At 32.5% G+C, this 16,503-nt stretch overlaps 4 protein-coding genes across 14 annotated transcripts in view; 2 read left to right on the top strand and 2 right to left on the bottom strand.

The window, feature by feature from the left end:
- Positions 1–465: 465 nt before the first annotated feature.
- Positions 466–2,119, bottom strand: LOC123675738 (SET domain-containing protein 4). The gene is made up of 2 exons (XM_045611228.1): positions 1,311–2,119; positions 466–1,254 (listed from the first exon to the last, which is right to left on the bottom strand). The coding sequence occupies exons 1-2, from the start codon at positions 1,958–1,960 to the stop codon at positions 624–626; spliced, it is 1,281 nt and encodes a 426-aa protein (XP_045467184.1). The 5' UTR covers positions 1,961–2,119; the 3' UTR covers positions 466–623.
- Positions 2,120–2,372: 253 nt separating this feature from the next.
- LOC123675739 (MKI67 FHA domain-interacting nucleolar phosphoprotein-like) lies at positions 2,373–3,439 on the top strand. The gene is made up of 3 exons (XM_045611229.1): positions 2,373–2,567; positions 2,624–2,900; positions 2,961–3,439. The coding sequence occupies exons 1-3, from the start codon at positions 2,466–2,468 to the stop codon at positions 3,188–3,190; spliced, it is 609 nt and encodes a 202-aa protein (XP_045467185.1). The 5' UTR covers positions 2,373–2,465; the 3' UTR covers positions 3,191–3,439.
- A 3,723-nt stretch (positions 3,440–7,162) lies between these two features.
- On the top strand, positions 7,163–13,337 carry LOC123675737. The gene is made up of 5 exons (XM_045611227.1): positions 7,163–8,037; positions 8,088–9,234; positions 9,350–9,676; positions 9,735–9,934; positions 11,762–13,337. The coding sequence occupies exons 1-5, from the start codon at positions 7,232–7,234 to the stop codon at positions 13,320–13,322; spliced, it is 4,041 nt and encodes a 1,346-aa protein (XP_045467183.1). The 5' UTR covers positions 7,163–7,231; the 3' UTR covers positions 13,323–13,337.
- A 1,183-nt stretch (positions 13,338–14,520) lies between these two features.
- The window catches only part of LOC123675734 (aminopeptidase N-like), a 42,230-nt gene continuing 40,247 nt past the window's right edge, over positions 14,521–16,503 (bottom strand). For 6 of the 11 annotated variants that reach the window (XM_045611217.1, XM_045611219.1, XM_045611221.1 and 3 more), the window contains exons 11-16: positions 16,046–16,227; positions 15,824–15,991; positions 15,501–15,533; positions 15,093–15,239; positions 14,887–14,968; positions 14,521–14,833 (exon numbers count right to left, since the gene is read on the bottom strand). In XM_045611217.1, the coding sequence (XP_045467173.1) occupies positions 14,672–14,833; positions 14,887–14,968; positions 15,093–15,239; positions 15,501–15,533; positions 15,824–15,991; positions 16,046–16,227 (774 nt within the window). In that variant the 3' untranslated portion in view covers positions 14,521–14,671. The remainder of the gene's footprint in view (positions 14,834–14,886; positions 14,969–15,092; positions 15,240–15,500; positions 15,534–15,823; positions 15,992–16,045; positions 16,228–16,503) is intronic. The other 5 variants (XM_045611223.1, XM_045611224.1, XM_045611225.1 and 2 more) reach the window with 2 other exon arrangements.

The raw sequence follows: 16,503 nt of genomic DNA, 5'->3' as shown, positions 1-16,503 counted from the left end.
CGACATAGCATATCAACCCATTTCTTTTTAATTGAGTCGTAGTTTAGTTACGGATTCTGCGCTTCCATATTTATGATTTTTGTTGGGCCAATTTTCCGATCATGCGTCAAATTTTCAATCGATAATTTTATTTTAAAGTAAAGAATTATTGTTATTTAATAGATGAAGCTATTATAAGTTAATTTTTGAATAAATGAATTAAAACTCAAAAGCAAAAATGAATTTATTATATTGAATCTGAATAATTTCGATGAGGACATATTACAGAGAAAAATGATGTAATCTTTGATCGACCACAGAAAATAATAACATATTTGAAAAATTAAAAAATCTCCTTTCATCTTTTATTATAATTTTATTATTCTTTCATCGTTATTATAATTTCAATAAGAGTAGAGGTCACAGATTACGGATAACATGTTATCCGTAATCTGTGGTAGAGGTACAATCTTATAATAATCAATCTCAATTTTGTTGTTTTTATTAAATTTCTAGAATAATATGACAGGTCCATGGTCTATGTACGAGATATTCGTATGATGCGTTCTTCATGTTAAATGGACCAAATCAATCAAATATTTATGAAACTTACAATTTTTTTTAGTGTACGAGATATATTCATATCAAAACAATTCTTTCTTTATTAACTCAACAAATTCGACCCTCTTTTCCAAAAACAAACTCACATCATTATTTGCTCCGAATTTATTTTTGAATTTCCAATAATCACACTTGTACTCTTTTATTTTCATAATTAGTAATTTTGTCCCACAATTTTGCAATGATTGAAGGAAAGTTTCAGAGTAATTTTCCGAAAAAATATAAGCACTGTAATTTCTTACATTTTTGTTGAGAGTTACATATAAAAATCCTTTCAGTTTAAAAGAAGGGCCAATCAAAGAAATAAAGAGTTCTTTATAATCCAAAAACTGATGTTTCTTCAAAAATTCAAATTGAAAATTGTCCAGCTTTAAATTTAAACAGTCCAAAATATCACTAGGTAAAAATTTAATTTTATCATTACTATTTTTCGGTAAGTAAAATCCATATTCAGAAAATAGTGTCGTATTATCATGTCTTCCATAAGATATAAATATTTGATCATTCTTTTTGTAATTATTCAATGTTGAGAGTTGATAGAATAATCCTTGGGGAGTTTCTTGGAATTCAATCTGATTCTCTGCAACATCTGAATGGTTGAACATGTCCAGGAGAGGAATCATAGCTATTTGGGGTTCGTCATCAATTATGTCACTGAAAACAAAAGAGTGTAATAAAATTATGAATTTATTATAATTATTTGATCGAACCTTTTCGAGAATGTTTTAGTTAATTCAGGATCTACAAATACACCTCTAGTATTCACCATTATATAGCCCCAGGTGTACGATTCCAAATTAAATATTTCTTCTACTTTTTTCTCACAGCACAAACAATTGCGAGACGTAAGTAATGACTCTTGTAATCTTTTCCAACTATCTTCGAAATCACTCCTGCATTTTTCACATTTTTTCCTTAGTTCTTCTGGAAAATATTGAATCTCTTCATATGAAAGTAACCAAGGCAAATTTGGTACAACAGATGGTAACGATTTTAAATAGTATTTCCAGAATGATTGATCCCTTTTATGGTTTTCGAGAACTAGAAAGGCCGCCAAAAGGTCATGTATCCTGAGTTTCGCTTGGAGCTTGAAAAGTTTCATAAATTCTTCGGAGCTGGTTACTGTTGAATAAGTAATAAGGAGTTTGAAAGGGACTGTTATTAAAATGTCTTCACTGCAAACTCTCTTTATGGAGGATATACCTCTTCCTGTACTTTCAAATGGTCGACAACATATTTTGGAAGTATTTCTCCAATTTAAAGTTCTCATCCAACTCATTAGAGATTCAACTTCAGAAGTGAAGTCTAATTCCGTAGTATTCAATTTCTTTCTACTTCTGATTCTTTTGGTACGTCCCATTGAAAAGCTTATTAAATTAAAATATCAAAACCACTTCACATATTTTATATTCATTTGAATGAAAATATAGCATATTGAAAATATTTATTTTGAAAATTGAAATATTCAAAAATCATAAGAGATAAGGTTAGAATCATTACATAGAAAATAGGTAATTTTGTGAACTACGTTATCTAAAAAAAGTAGGCGTATCAGAGTAGTTCATGATCCATCCCAAATAGCTTATTAATAAGTGTAATACATATAGTGAGGACAATTATTTCCATGTTATCGTTTTTCATTTCAAAACTTAGGGATCAAAAAAAAATTATAAATTTAAGTTTTTACATATAAAATAGGTTATTCTATGTTCTGAAGTAAAATCAAAGATTAATCTGTGGTGCAACGTTGAACAACTAGTAGCATAGACTCCTTTCTCTATGACTAGTAGTATTTTGTGGTTTGATTCTCACCGAAAGCTGAAAACACGTGTATTTGTGATAGTGAGCGGTTAAAATTTTTTAAAATGGGTAAAACAACTAAAGCTAATAATGGATTTATTTCTTTGGACCCTAAAGATGATAAGAACACAAAGAAAACCCGCAGTGTTATCACTAAAATCAAGAAGGTAAGCTAATTTTGGCACTTATATATTTTGAATTACTTAAAAAGTTTTAATTTTAGAACGACATCAAGAAAACGATAAGGAGAAGGAATACCGAATCTCTGGCATTATCTAGGGGTCTCTTGTATATTGGTCATATACCCCATGGTTTTTATGAAGAGGAAATGAAAGAGTATTTTTCGCAGTTCGGTCGTGTTACCAATGTCAAAGTTTGCAGATCAAGAATATCAGGAAAAAGCAAAGGATATGGTTTTGTCGAATTTCTTACACCAGAAGTTGCTAAAATTGCGTCAGAGACTATGAATAACTATCTTATGTTCAAAAAACGTGTAGTAGGTAAGTTCAACACCCAAAATTGCAGTTGAGAAATTCTAATATACCATTTCTCATTTACAGCCTTGTTCATACCTTATGAGAAAAGACCCCCTTTTCTTTTCAACTCATTCATCCCCAAAAAGTTGCTTCCTGGCAAACTCAGACAAGAAAGGCATGTTTTATCGAAAAATAAGAGATTGGATGATAGGGCAGTTGTGAGGAAGAAAACCTTAACCACTATCAGATTGAAAAATAAATTAGAGAACCTTAAGAAAAGAGGGATTGAATGTGACATTACACCCTTGGAATAACTATTTATTTTTATGATTGTGTATATATTGTGTAATTAAATATTTTATACTTAATTAAAAAAATAATTTTTGTTCAAATGTGTGGAGGTTCATATTTTTTTATCTAAAGGGCACCAGATATTTCACACCAAAGTACATAGTTAAGAAGTTTTGTAAAATCCATTTAAGTTCCAATTTTCTATTATTATATACATTATTTGATGTAAGAATTAATGAAAAAGTAGAATAAATGCGAAAAATGGAAGTTAATGGTGTTGTGTAATCAATTTTTCTTTCAAGCTAACGGTTAGTTTCTGGAAGACCAATCAACGTTAAATTCAATTTTAAAGTGTTAATTCTATGGTCAAGCTTGAGTTTTAATATATAATCAAAATCCCAATGATACCTTTCGGTGTTTGGATCCCAAAATAACCAAAAATGTAAACAATTCGATCAACTTTCAAACTTAATAAATTCTTTACTGTTTGCCAGCCAACACTCTAGCTTTTGTGATTTTCTTCCCTATTCTCGCGATTTCCTTCGCTTGAGTTAAAAAACTAAGATGTCTAATAACATCTTAATAATAACTCACTATAATACATGTGAAAAGATGGATCTGTGCAGAAGTATAGAAATACTTCTCTCTCGATTGTACTTACCTGATGTAAGTGATTTTTAAATATTTTTTTGTCCGTACATTCCTCGGACGGAATCTCATTTTATTTCTTCAATTCAAAATTTTCATCTGCCAACTCGAAAACAAAATATTTGGATCAAAGACGTGCCGACACATGTGAGAACTCGGAGCTTCTTATATTACTATAAAAAAGAGGCGGCATATCTTATATGATAACATCACATAACCAATGGAGTCTTCATTCATGAAAATTTCCACTATATTCCATTGATTCATTATTCGAAATTCAGTTGGACAAACATGGACTTAAACGAGGTCTAAATCTATAGACCTTGGACTTATATGAGGTGGACAAACGATTCATACCGTAAAAAAATATAAAGTCAAAACGCGATTAAGAGCCCGTTCACATGACAAGCGCTCAACGCGCGTTTACAAGTATGTACATGAATTTTCTTCGAAGCGTACACATGCCAACGCGCGTTTTTATGGAGCGCGCGTAGAGCGCCGTTCTAGCGCTTGACCGTAGTAAGCGCGCGTTGGCTCGCGCTTTGAGATCAGAGGTTTCTAATGTAACCGTTCTGATGAGCGAGCTTGCACGAGCTGATAGATGCCAGAGACGTATACTTCAGCAAAACCAATTCACTCTTTGTTTAATCTATCTCTTCAAAGAGGAATAATTCCCAATTCTTGGAAACACAGTTTCATAACACCCATCCACAAAAGTGGGTCTCGTGTTAATGTTACCAACTATAGAGGTATATGTAATCAATCTGAGTTGCCGAAGATACTTGACTGTTTAATATCAAAAAAATTATCCTGGGACCTCAAAAACATTGTTATCAGCGGACAACATGGCTTCTACAGAGGTCGTTCTACAACCACAAATTTATTACTCTACATGAGGTCTATTATTGGCGCATTGGAGAATAAACTGCAGGTTGACTCTATATATACTGACTTCTCTAAAGCTTTTGATAGGGTGCATCACGGTTTACTAGAAAAAGCTTATTACTAGAAAAGCTCGAATCCATAGGATTCGAAGGAAATATCTTGGAGTGGATTAAATCCTATTTAAGTGATAGAGTACAATATGTCAAATACGGGAGTTCACTATCTGACCCTATCAAGGTCCCCTCTGAGGTTCCCCAGGGATCTCATATGGGGCCGGTGTTGTTTAATGTGTTTGTTAATGTCCTTCCAAATGTTATTACCAATAGTTCCTTTCTGTTGTTTGCTGATGATTTGAAGATGTTTAGAACAGTTCAATCCATATCTGATGCTGGGAGTTTGCAGTCTGATTTAGATAACCTTTCAAGATGGTGTGACATTAACTTGCTAAAACTGAACTTGGCTAAGTGTCAAAAAAAAACTTTTTTCGGCAACCGTCCGGGAAGTGCTCACTTCCCGGACGCTTTTTCTCTGAGAAAGTAGCATTTCCCGGCCTAGTCCGGAAAGTACGTACTTCCCGGACTAGGCCGGAAAAGAATCACGTCGTTCCTGTCATTGTGAATATGAAAATCTTGGTAGGTATATTTAAAATAAATGTAGTTGATCATTACCATAGCAACCGAGATAACGGCTGACAGTTCATATCAAATTAGTTGTCAAAAATTTGCATGTTTTTTTATCGCAATCGCAATAAAATATGGAAAGCAGCAGTGATAGTGTTATTCTACTCAGTTGCCGAAAAAAAATTGTACGCAACACCCCCGGAAATGGTTTTTTTGGACTCACAGACTTCCAGGACGAGCGTAAGCGAGTCCTGGAATTTTGTCTATTCGTCCAAAAAAACCCTATTTTCCGGACTTGTTACGTAAATTACTATTTCACGTAATTTTGAGACTATTGATTACAGTTACCAAATAAAAGGCACCAATTCATCAGTGTGCAATAAAGTTAACGATTTGGGGGTTATTTTCGACTCAAAGATGACCTTTAAGAATCACATAATTGAAACCTCATCTCGTGCTCGAGATATCTTCAGCGAGATATCTTTCTGTCAACTCTCTCAAGATTATCTATTGTGCACAAGTGAGGTCCATATACTTGAATATAACACTCTGTCATTTGGTCGCCACTTTATAAGGTTGATATTGAACTCTTAGAGAGTACCCATAACAAGTTCTTGAGGTACTGTGGCTATAGCTTGAGAGTGAATAGAGATGAATATTTTTACCCACGAATGCTAGAAACTCTGAACTTCAACACTTTAACACATAGAAGATTGGAGATCGGTCTGGTGTTCCTCCATAAGATTATCAATGGCTGTATCGATTGTCCTCAAATTGTTGAACTTGTCCCGCTCTCAGTAAATGTTAGAAGAAATAGAAATAGTGACATTTTCAAGATTCCTTTCTGCAGAACAAATTATGGACAAAATGAGTCTCTCAATAAAGCAATGAGATCAGCAAACGCTCACAGCAACAAGCTTGAGCTGTTCGATTCACCCTTGGCTTCCTTTAGAAGAGCTGTTGGAAGGTTGTAATTGTTGTTTTTGTTTTTTTTTTCATCCTATGATTACATTAATGTGTGCACATGTATTTTTACTTTGTATCTTTCTGTTTAATTGTAAATTGGCTTGCCGTGAAAGTTTTTCCGCGAATATTTCATTTCTAATAGAGAGTTCAGTGTATGGAATAGACTCCCCGGTGACGTCGTGAATGCACCTTCCGTGAGTACCTTCAAGACAAACTTGAAAGTGGGTTTCGCATCTGAACATTCTATTTATGCTCTTACTTTTGTGTTTGTTCTGATACTTAGTTCTATAACTGTTGTCTGTATATATAGTATGTTCAACTATTTCTATCACCTTTCTTTGAGTTCATAGGTTTTTGCCTCTGCTCTGTAATTTTTTTTAATAATAATAATGATTTCTGAATACCTAGTCCAACGGGGGTTTTCGATTGAAAATTAATTATTCTTTTCATCTTGCGAATGAGACCTAGACAAACGAAATATTTCGACGAACAAACTAAACTGATTTTTTTCGAAAGTCTCTTTGAGGGTGGACAAATGAAGTTATTGGGTGGACTAACGTTGGACAAACAATCTATGCCATTTCTAACAGTTTTTTGTAATTTGGGAAAAGATATCTCATATCTTTCGAACGGTACCTGTAAAATGAAAAAAAAAGGTGGACAACTGTGGACTTACCATGGACTCATGGACCTGAAAATTTCATTCCAAAATTCACATTTAGGGGTGCCAGTTTACCGCGCTTCATGTCTTACCTCGCGACGTATTAGAGTAGGGCGAGTAGGCCATCATACTAAAGTAGAAAACGATTACAGAGTATTATCAAAGACTACAAGTTATTTCTTATTTTTTTTTATGATCTAACCTTACATTTTATAATTAAAAGTTTGTAAATGAGACTATTGAGTTTTGCAATTCCTACATTATTTAGATGCAAATAAGGTGAAATGGATATATCGAGAAATAAACTTAATAATAACTTTCGAAAAATACTCAAAATAAGAGATTATCATGGTAGTGAGATTGAACAGAAAGCCATGGAATTATACAAATGTCTCTACAATATTTCGAAGTCCGATGAAAAATACATATATATTTATATCAAGATTACAAATCCAAATCTCGCTATGTACAATCCGAAAAACGAGAATTTGGTAGTCAAGTTACCTAGAAATTTCAAAATAATATTATTATCATCATTGAGACATTTGAAATATTATGACAAACCTCAATATTTTCCAATGAAATCATTGATTCATTTGATAGTAGAAGATTTATTACGAACTTTCGACTATCTAGATTTTAGATCTGTGTATTTGATGAAAGTATTGGATCAAGTAGTTCTGAAAAAGTTGGATCTAATTAGTGAGAAATATGAATTGCTGTTGGGTAAAATGTATGAAATGTGCTATGCATCTCCAATCACTACTTTGAAGAACTTTGCCGTTTCACTAATACACAAAATGGAATTGAAAATAAGAAATAGGCAAACTTTTAATGCTTTAGGAAATATAGGAATTTTAACAAACTATGAAGAAACTAGAATTAAGTTAGAACAACTACAAACACACAGTATTCATTCAAATCTGCAAGAGTATATGAAGTTCATACATAAATATTTTCATTTCAATGTGTACAATAAAGCTGCCGGTATATTATATAGAGCTGTTATATCTAGATATCACCTGGATGATTTCAAGATTCATATTTGGCCTTTTTGGTGTGAATCTTTCAATAAGCATGGTGATTCAAGGTATATTGAAAAAAATTTTCAAATTAAATGTGATATCGATTATATTTCAGGGAATTTCAGCAGAGCTTCTTCAAGTATTGGATCCCTTTTTCAGTTGAAGAATATAAATTAGATCTTTATATCTTTTTGAGGGAGGAAAATGTTTCTCAAAAATTTCTTGTTGAAATCCTCTTTGAACTTAGAAGAAGAAGATATATTTCAATTGAAAATTTATCAGAAGAGCCATTTCACAAAGATTTTATTAGTTTTTTGGAAGATTATGGAACAAATGAAAGAGCATTTGAAATTCTATGTACTTTTCCATCTTTGAATGAAACCATCCCAATTAGTTCTCTGGAGACTTTTGAAGAATACTTTTTGGCAAATAGAATTTCAACTTATAACTTAGAAAAACAGGCCACTCAGTTTTTATCTCATATTTTTGTTTCGGCACATGTGAATATCCTGAAGAACTTAAATAACTTGATTCATTATGATGTTTTCATGAAGAAATTGAGAAATTTCATTATTAGCAGTTTTGAGTATGAGAAAAACCTTGACTTGTCTTTGAAACTGTGCAAAATTTTATTTGGAATGAAAAGATCTTGTAAGGATTTGAAATTGAAGTATGAAGTACCGAAGAAATATCAGTATGACTATGAAGAAAACAAGTATTATATGTATTTGCAAGAAAATTATATTCTGGATTTATTTTCAGAAAAAAAAAGTTTTATAACTAGTAAATTGATTGACATATTCAATCAAAGTGATATGTTTGATGATACACCTATGTGGCTTTTGAAAAATGCTTTCCATGATTTTGAGATTGATGATTTGAATATAACAAAAGTTCAAAAAGGGGTGAATTACATCTCATTATATAATTTGGAAAAGTACTTGGATTCTCAAAAGTTAGGCTTGTATAAGGCTACAAAGGACAGAGACAGAACAGAGCTCATTTTATCGTTTAGTATGATCGAACATCAGATAGTACTTGCTTTATTGAATGTAAAAATTAGCAACAATGCTGCAGATGAAATGTTTGATATATTGAAGATACTGAATGTTCTGATCATTGCCAATCAGATGGGAATATTTGAGGAGTGCCAATTATCCACTATTACAAAAATGCTGAATTTCATGGTAGGCACGGTTGAAGAAAATTTACATGAAAATTTATCTACTAAAACAAGAAAGGTTTTGGAGCATATTTTCTGTGTGAGTGGAAAAGTTTTTTTCTGAATACTATATTGAGAAATCCTTTTATTTATCTCTCAGATGGAGTTTAATATCATATACATAAAGTATAAGTAGTTCAATGTTTTTCTTGCAGAAAATAATAGCCATTTTAAATCTCTCCCCAACCACTCTAAAAGACTGTAGTGACATGATTCTGAACAAATTAGTGGTTATTTTAGAGGGAAGCAATATGAGGAAAGTGGTTACTGAAGTGCTGAACTTGGTTCCCTCTATTTCAGAGAAAATGACCAGGTCCAGTCATAAATCTCAAAAAACATTGGATAAATTCTACAAAGAACTTCTTGATGCTATTGTTTCTCCCTCAAATCTAAAGCATATGAGGAAGAGCAGAATGAGAAAACATCCCAGGCTAAGATCACTCCTTCATGCTGTTTGCAAGGGTTCTGGTATGAAACAGAGAGTGAGTATATTACGAAGCGTATTTAGATTGGAAATATAGATTTTTTTCTTCCTTATAGGAGTTCGTTCAGGAAGCTACAAGAAAGATGATATGGAAATTGATGCAGCACAAACTTGATCCAACTGTTCATACTGTCATATTGGAATGTTTAGAAATTATGATTGTTGAACCAAATTTTCACAACTATACATATGCTTACCTGGAGGAAGTCATTAAATTGAGTTTGAATTCTTTCACATCAAGTAATTGGAGTATCAAGTAAGTAAAAAAGATCGATTTTTTAGAATTCAAAATTGTAATTTTCCCTTTGATCAAAATATTTAGAATACTTTGTGCTTATTGAATTTTGATTAATTCCAACAAGATTCTATATTGGAGTTATTTTGAAATTAAAGATTGGTTACATTTTCACAAGTTGTAATTCGGGTAGTGTTATTTATTTATTTAATGAATTGTACAAGGCCTTTTTTCAAAAAAAGGAGAACACGGAATTATCAACATATATAGTTATCATACAAAAAGTATATGATTGAAATTTAAAAAAGTATAAAAAAAACATAGCATTTCCAAATGCCTCAAATAAGTTGACAAAATATTTGAGAGACCGTAGAATGAAAATAATAATTCATTTTTGATAAAGCAGGTCTCAATGAATCTAGTCTTCATTGAAATTTTGAAGGAATAAATAAAATAAATGAATAGAGATAACAGTTCAGGAGAATACAAAAGTCCTCGAAAGACTTTACAGGCAAGGATGACATCTGTATGGAATCTTTTTGTTCTGGAGGAAGGCAGTCCAACACATGCTTACATTAGGTTTGCAAAAAAAGACTCAAAAGATAATATGCCCATTCCGGAAGTAACATATTTGAGGAATTTGTTTTGCATCGACGGATGTGTAGGTAGACAAAACAACAGAGGAGTATTCCAAAATAGGTTCACAAGAGTGACATAGAGGTAGTATAGTGTCTCACTGCTGAAATTTATAATGCATCTTGAAATAAGTGCTCAGGGATGCTGCTGAAATAACTTCTATAGGTATGTTATTTGAAAAACAAATCGCTATCTTATGAAATACCAAGGTCTTTAGAAGTGTATACTCTTCCAATGGAAAATGGAAGGGAGTCTCCCATAAGATGAATCTCTCATAAAAGGTATTTCCAAAAAACAAACAGTCATAAGTTGACATTTATTGTTCATTGTTGAAAAATTGACACTATTTCTTCTTGCTATTGTTGTTAGCAATATATAGAAATTATAGAAATATTCTATTCTAATTGGCAGCACATCATTGCTCTTTAACCCGCAAATCAGATTCTAACCTCACAATGTCAGTTAATGACTTCACTGAAATAAAAATCTTGAGATCATCCACAAATAGTAAAAATCTAATGGAACAGATGACTAGTCTTATGTCATTGATGGAATTCAGAAACAACAATGGTCCAAGATGACTTCCTTGCAGAATGCCCGAGGTTACGGAAACCGGAAACAAAAGTGTGCCACTAAATCTTACGAACTGAAGTCTAGCTGAAAGATAAGAAATCAGTCGCTCCTGAAATTTTCACCGCTTGTGTTATGGAATGTGGAGAATCCAAAAATTGAGTAAAAAAATCTCTTCCGTTTAAATTTTGAATGAATGCTTTACTACAATTATCCTCTTAGCTTGAGAACAAGATACATGAATTTGGAAAGGAAAATATCAAAAAGCCCGATGGTTCTCGAGGTATCTCGAAAAAACTAAAAATCGAGATTTTCTTTTTTTCTGTATAATTCATTTGTTTCTGGAGATACGGAATACTTGAAAGAGCGAAATTTTTCATGAAACTATTACGACCTGATCCAAATATCCATACCTATTTTCATTACCATCACACAAGTAGAACGTGAAATATGATAATTTTACATGTTCAACTCTATTTGAATAAACTGAATTTTATTTGGGCTCATCTACCGCCCATGAGTACCCATTCAAAATGTGCAGTGTTTCTCTCTAATTATTGATGTTTTTATTGACAATTCTCTACAAACATAAGTTGCGAACTTGTTCTGTAAAAAAATAACAAACTTAATCTATTTTTCCAGAAATGCTGCTATACAACTTACCAATACTGTGATCACTAGAATTTTTGGTGTCCAACAGACTGAGAATATCCGTTTAAGATCGTTCAAAGAATTCTGTGTTTTGTTCCCCAGGCTATCGGACTATTTTTATGATGTCTTATCTTCATCTCCATTGGATGACAGAGCAATAATCGTCTTACAATACTTGTCAGCCTCTGAAGTTCTTGTTTATGAGCATCTTAATATGGATATCCAGATAAAAATTGATAAGTTCTTGATTTTATTGGAACGCTTGTTGGTATCGAGGGAAGAATATATAATCAAGTATGTACCTCAAGCTTTTGTTAATTTATGTGTGGAAACAAGTTATTCATACCATATGAAAAAAATATTCTATTTCATTGTGACTAATTTACAAAAAAAACCAAGTAATGTAATTGTGAATTATCTGATTTTATTTAGAGAGTTTGTAAGGAAATTGAATGAGACATCGTCCCTGCTGAAAGCAACTAAAATTGAGATTGAGCCTACTGTTATTTATTTTGTTGATAAGATGAATGATTTTTTGAAAGATAAAGATCTTCAATTCTTAGATATGCATAATATTAGACATTTCGTTCTGGATCAATATTCAAGAAGCTATAGCATTGATGAGAATTTGAATGTTTCTTCCAAACGTTGGAAATACTACAACTTAATTCAAAATTTTCCCTCTGCATATATATCCAAAAATTTCCTACAGCTATTTGAGAATATGTACAATAATGTGGAACTGAATTTTCTTCTTGAGATATTCCTGGATAGAATCATCTCTTTTGCTTGTGAGAACAGAGTTCAAAATTTGATTCAGATGATTTTTAATAGACTGACTTCAGAAATATTTAGTTCCAAAATCAAGAACAATAAGGGAATGTGTAGAATTTTTACATTATCAATTTTGAGACTTTGTGATTCCTTTGAATATATTCAATTTGGTAATCATTTTTGCGAATATAATATTGAAATAAACTTCTATGAAGCTATTCTTCTCCAAATTATTCTATGTGAAAGTGATTGCCAGGGTAAGGCTGCTTTATGTGAAGCATCTTTCAAAAAACTCTCAGAATTTAGTAGCATCGATAGTTTTGAGTTAGAATTCCTTCCCAAAATGTTGGGTTTCATCCACAAAAACTTAGATGTTTTGAATAAATATATGTTTTTGAAATTTTTATTTTGTTTAGTGCTAACTGATTGTGATAAAGAAGATATTTGTGATTTCATGACAAAATTTTGTAGAAAGTATACAAACGAAGATAATTGCCTAAGTAATTTGTTAGTTTATGAATTTTTGTACGATTTTTTTAGAGATGATCAACTTCTTCGTAAGTTTTTGTTGGATGCTCTCAACTTAATCAATAAATTTGAAAGTAGGGTCAGGTTTGATACATTTTACATGGATACATATCAGAGTTTGCAGGTACACAAAGATGTTATTAATAAAATGATGTCCAAATTTTATCAAGTAATTTTTTTCCGCCTAACCCTAACTTGTTCAATGTTTTTTGTTACCATCATTGTTTTTAGCACTTCTCAGAAGCTCTGAGCACGTTAGTGTGGTGACACAACGTTGCATCGACTATAGCTTCGTTCGTATAGTATCGTACCATAGCTACCCTCACTGAAAAAATAAGTACGCTATAATAATTTTCCCTAGAGAAGATGACCATCATTTAGTGCCATTATAGTTTCGTTTCGTTTGTTGGTTTGATTTGTGATACATGATAGTTTTAATTGAAAGTGAATTTCAAGAAAATGAAGTGATCTATATTTCTGGATGTAATGTTGGGAATCTCATTAATCCCAATATAGGTAATCATTGCATTGAAATGTATTATTTAGAGATGATATACCCACTGATCATTTTGATACAGCCTCTCCAGAAGCTCATAAATCATTTACCAATTTTGTTAGTCGAGGTCTTTATGATTCAGATTATGAGTATAACATTTTACAATAGGCAGAAAAACAAATTCGTCTTCTGATGAACCACATATGAAGCTATTTCAAGCGAATAACCTGGTTATCATTGGTAATTACCAACAATAACCAACTGCATTCAAGGGCTTTTGGTCATTGTTGATTATATCACATGACGTCACGAACTAGCCCTTTAACTTCAACGTCACCGATTTGGACCGCAGATAACCACACTCGAGAGCCAGGCATAGACCTAATATCCATTATCCATGGATATTAGGTAATATATCCATTATCCATGGATATTAGGTCTATGGAGCTAGGTTAAACATTTGGTCATTTAAGAAGTGAGATTAAATTTGATTGAAATAAGACTTGATGAATTCCAGACTCATTAATATGCAAGCCTACATAATTCTCTGTTGATGTCAAGCTTTGTTTTATCAAAACGGAGTATTGATACAGAAGGATGGTGTTAAAATAAAAGTTAATAAAAGAGTTCGGTGTATATAATTGACCACTGGTGCACTTGCATCGTGTAGGATCGCTTGAGCGTGGATACGATGCTGGGCTCAAATCTTCAGGGTCGAGGGTCCAAACACTAAATATTAGGAGAGCGTTTTCTTTGAAGGCCTTGTTAGCATCTTTTTACGCTGTCAATTGTTAATTCAACCGTGAAATATTGGCAGTTTACGTTTGAGTCAGAAAGTTTGTTTTCTAAACGAAGATTTTGAATATGTTCTTTCTTGGTCCCGAGCAGAAACGTTAAGCGCTTCTCTATCAACATAAAAACAATAGCCTTCTTGGATAAAAACACATTTTCGAACGGTTTTTTATTCATTTTTTCAATAAGTTTTAATCCTTAAATTTATTCAGTTTTATACAGATTTATATTCAATAAATTAAATGACCATTTATACAATAAACTTAATCGATTGACTTGATATCAAAATACTGAGAAGACAATCACTTTGATCAATACCCAAAGTTGTCATTATGGGCATACAACCATTGTTCCAGAGATTTATAATTTTTTTGCATCCACACAACCTTCATTTTCACCATTTCTATAGCTCTGTCTAAAGCTGGACCGGATGATCCTATTTTATCACCGAGATCTTTTTTGAATTTCTGCAGCTGTAATTGATAAGAGTTATAATTGTTATGCGAGAATTAGACTAGTAACTTACTTCGGCTAGCTGAAATTCTGTATTCATGTGCTTTGGAAGACTCAGTATCAGCTTGTTGAGAATGTCAAAACCTTCACCTAGGCTGCAAAGCAAATACATTGAGCGATATTTGAACTTGACGGTATTAGAAAATTTTCTTTCAATATCTTAACTACCCTTTCAAATAAAATTGAAGTAACCTAGTATATTGCACATCCCCAACTTACTGCTCTTTAAGGTCGTTCCAGTTTCTTCTCAGGAAGTTAAATGCCAGTTGGCTTCCTGCTTTGTTGTGAGAGATGGATTCAAAAATCCTATCAGCGTCTTGGATCCTCATACTAAATGTTTCATCATTCAGAACGATGTTCAGATACCTGTAAATACAACAAACTTAACCTTACATGAACTTTTTGGTGAAAGACGTAGTAGATGATACACTGTGGGAGGTGGAGGTGGCTAATGTTCATTTTCTTGCACCATAAATGGAAAAATTAATTTGTTAATCTGCTCTCAAAAAGTTATTTTTTTTTAGCTAAATCAAAAACTAAAAAAATTCGCAAAAATTGTCTGACCCGTACAAAAAGATGATATAGTGTCATAGATGAAAGAGTTAGATCAGCTATATTTAAACTTACGACTTCTCTTCCTTTGCAATCGCAGTGAGCATTCTGAAAATTCAGAATAATTTAAGTTTTATTCGCATTTCAGGGCTTGGCATATTTAAACCTCCTCTCCCAAAATGTGACGACGTGAGAACAATACATAAGTGTTAATATAACATGCCCATGCAAAGTGTCATGCTAAATTCAGTACGTGTCAGTTCTACATGCACCAGAACACTATACTCGAAATTTATGGTTTCAACATGCTCTTAACTACAAGAAAACAAATTACACCAAGGAGTAGGCAGGTAGAGGGTTAAAAAGCTGCGTGATAATTCTGACTTGATTCGGCCTACCTTGACAATAGCCATTCATGTTTAGTACAACCAAGAGCGTCCAGAAGAACATTCTTCTCAGTTGGAGAGTTGGTTCTCTTGTACTCGTGATAAGCAAAGTCCCATTCGGCTTTTCCACCTTGTCTGATTGCTGTACAGTAAACTATGTGGCGGACGTTTGGTTGAATGCTGTAATTTTGGTGTTAAAGACGTATTGATGTTGATTTAATTGAAGAGGCTTACGTTATAGATCCCTGCATCCATTTCCTGTACAAGTTATGAGCCATAATGGCACATCTCGATTCGGTGCTTCTACAAGACCATTCTAGAACTGTTTTCATAATCCTAAGCGATAAATAATCGTCAAGAGTATTGGAGAAGTCGACCATTTCGTAAGTATCTTTGAAGATAGTCTTGTGATAGTTCTAAAAAGATCATAGAGATTAGATAATTACCAATTTTGAACAATTCATTATCTCATACGCATTTTTTCTATTTTCATGATTTTTGTGTTCGTTTGTTGTCTGTATATTTTGAAATTTGACTTGTTTATGACGAATCCGTAAAATTAAAGTGCACTATGGGAAGTAATGGGATACTCTACGTCAAGAGTGATCCTGACTGAAAAACTCATAAGTAACAAAATAGAAGTGTGAATTCCTGCAGAGCAAATAACAATTAAGTATCACGTACCTGAGAAA

This window comes from Harmonia axyridis, chromosome 3 (genome assembly GCF_914767665.1).
Source record: "Harmonia axyridis chromosome 3, icHarAxyr1.1, whole genome shotgun sequence".
Lineage (NCBI taxonomy): Eukaryota > Metazoa > Arthropoda > Insecta > Coleoptera > Coccinellidae > Harmonia > Harmonia axyridis.
The sequence above is the reverse complement of the archived record's forward strand: the minus strand, read 5'-3'. Positions and strand labels throughout refer to the sequence as shown.

Coding starts and splice junctions, on each gene's coding strand:
- LOC123675738 (XM_045611228.1), bottom strand. CDS start 1,960: ATGGGACGTACCAAAAGAATCAGAAGTAGAAAGAAATTGAATACTACG. Junction 1,255..1,310: donor ACTAAAACATTCTCGAAAAG/GTTCGATCAAAT, acceptor TTTTGTTTTCAG/TGACATAATTGATGACGAAC.
- LOC123675739 (XM_045611229.1), top strand. CDS start 2,466: ATGGGTAAAACAACTAAAGCTAATAATGGATTTATTTCTTTGGACCCT. Junction 2,568..2,623: donor TTATCACTAAAATCAAGAAG/GTAAGCTAATTT, acceptor TTTTAATTTTAG/AACGACATCAAGAAAACGAT. Junction 2,901..2,960: donor GTTCAAAAAACGTGTAGTAG/GTAAGTTCAACA, acceptor TCTCATTTACAG/CCTTGTTCATACCTTATGAG.
- LOC123675737 (XM_045611227.1), top strand. CDS start 7,232: ATGGATATATCGAGAAATAAACTTAATAATAACTTTCGAAAAATACTC. Junction 8,038..8,087: donor AATAAGCATGGTGATTCAAG/GTATATTGAAAA, acceptor ATTATATTTCAG/GGAATTTCAGCAGAGCTTCT. Junction 9,935..11,761: donor TCAAGTAATTGGAGTATCAA/GTAAGTAAAAAA, acceptor CTATTTTTCCAG/AAATGCTGCTATACAACTTA.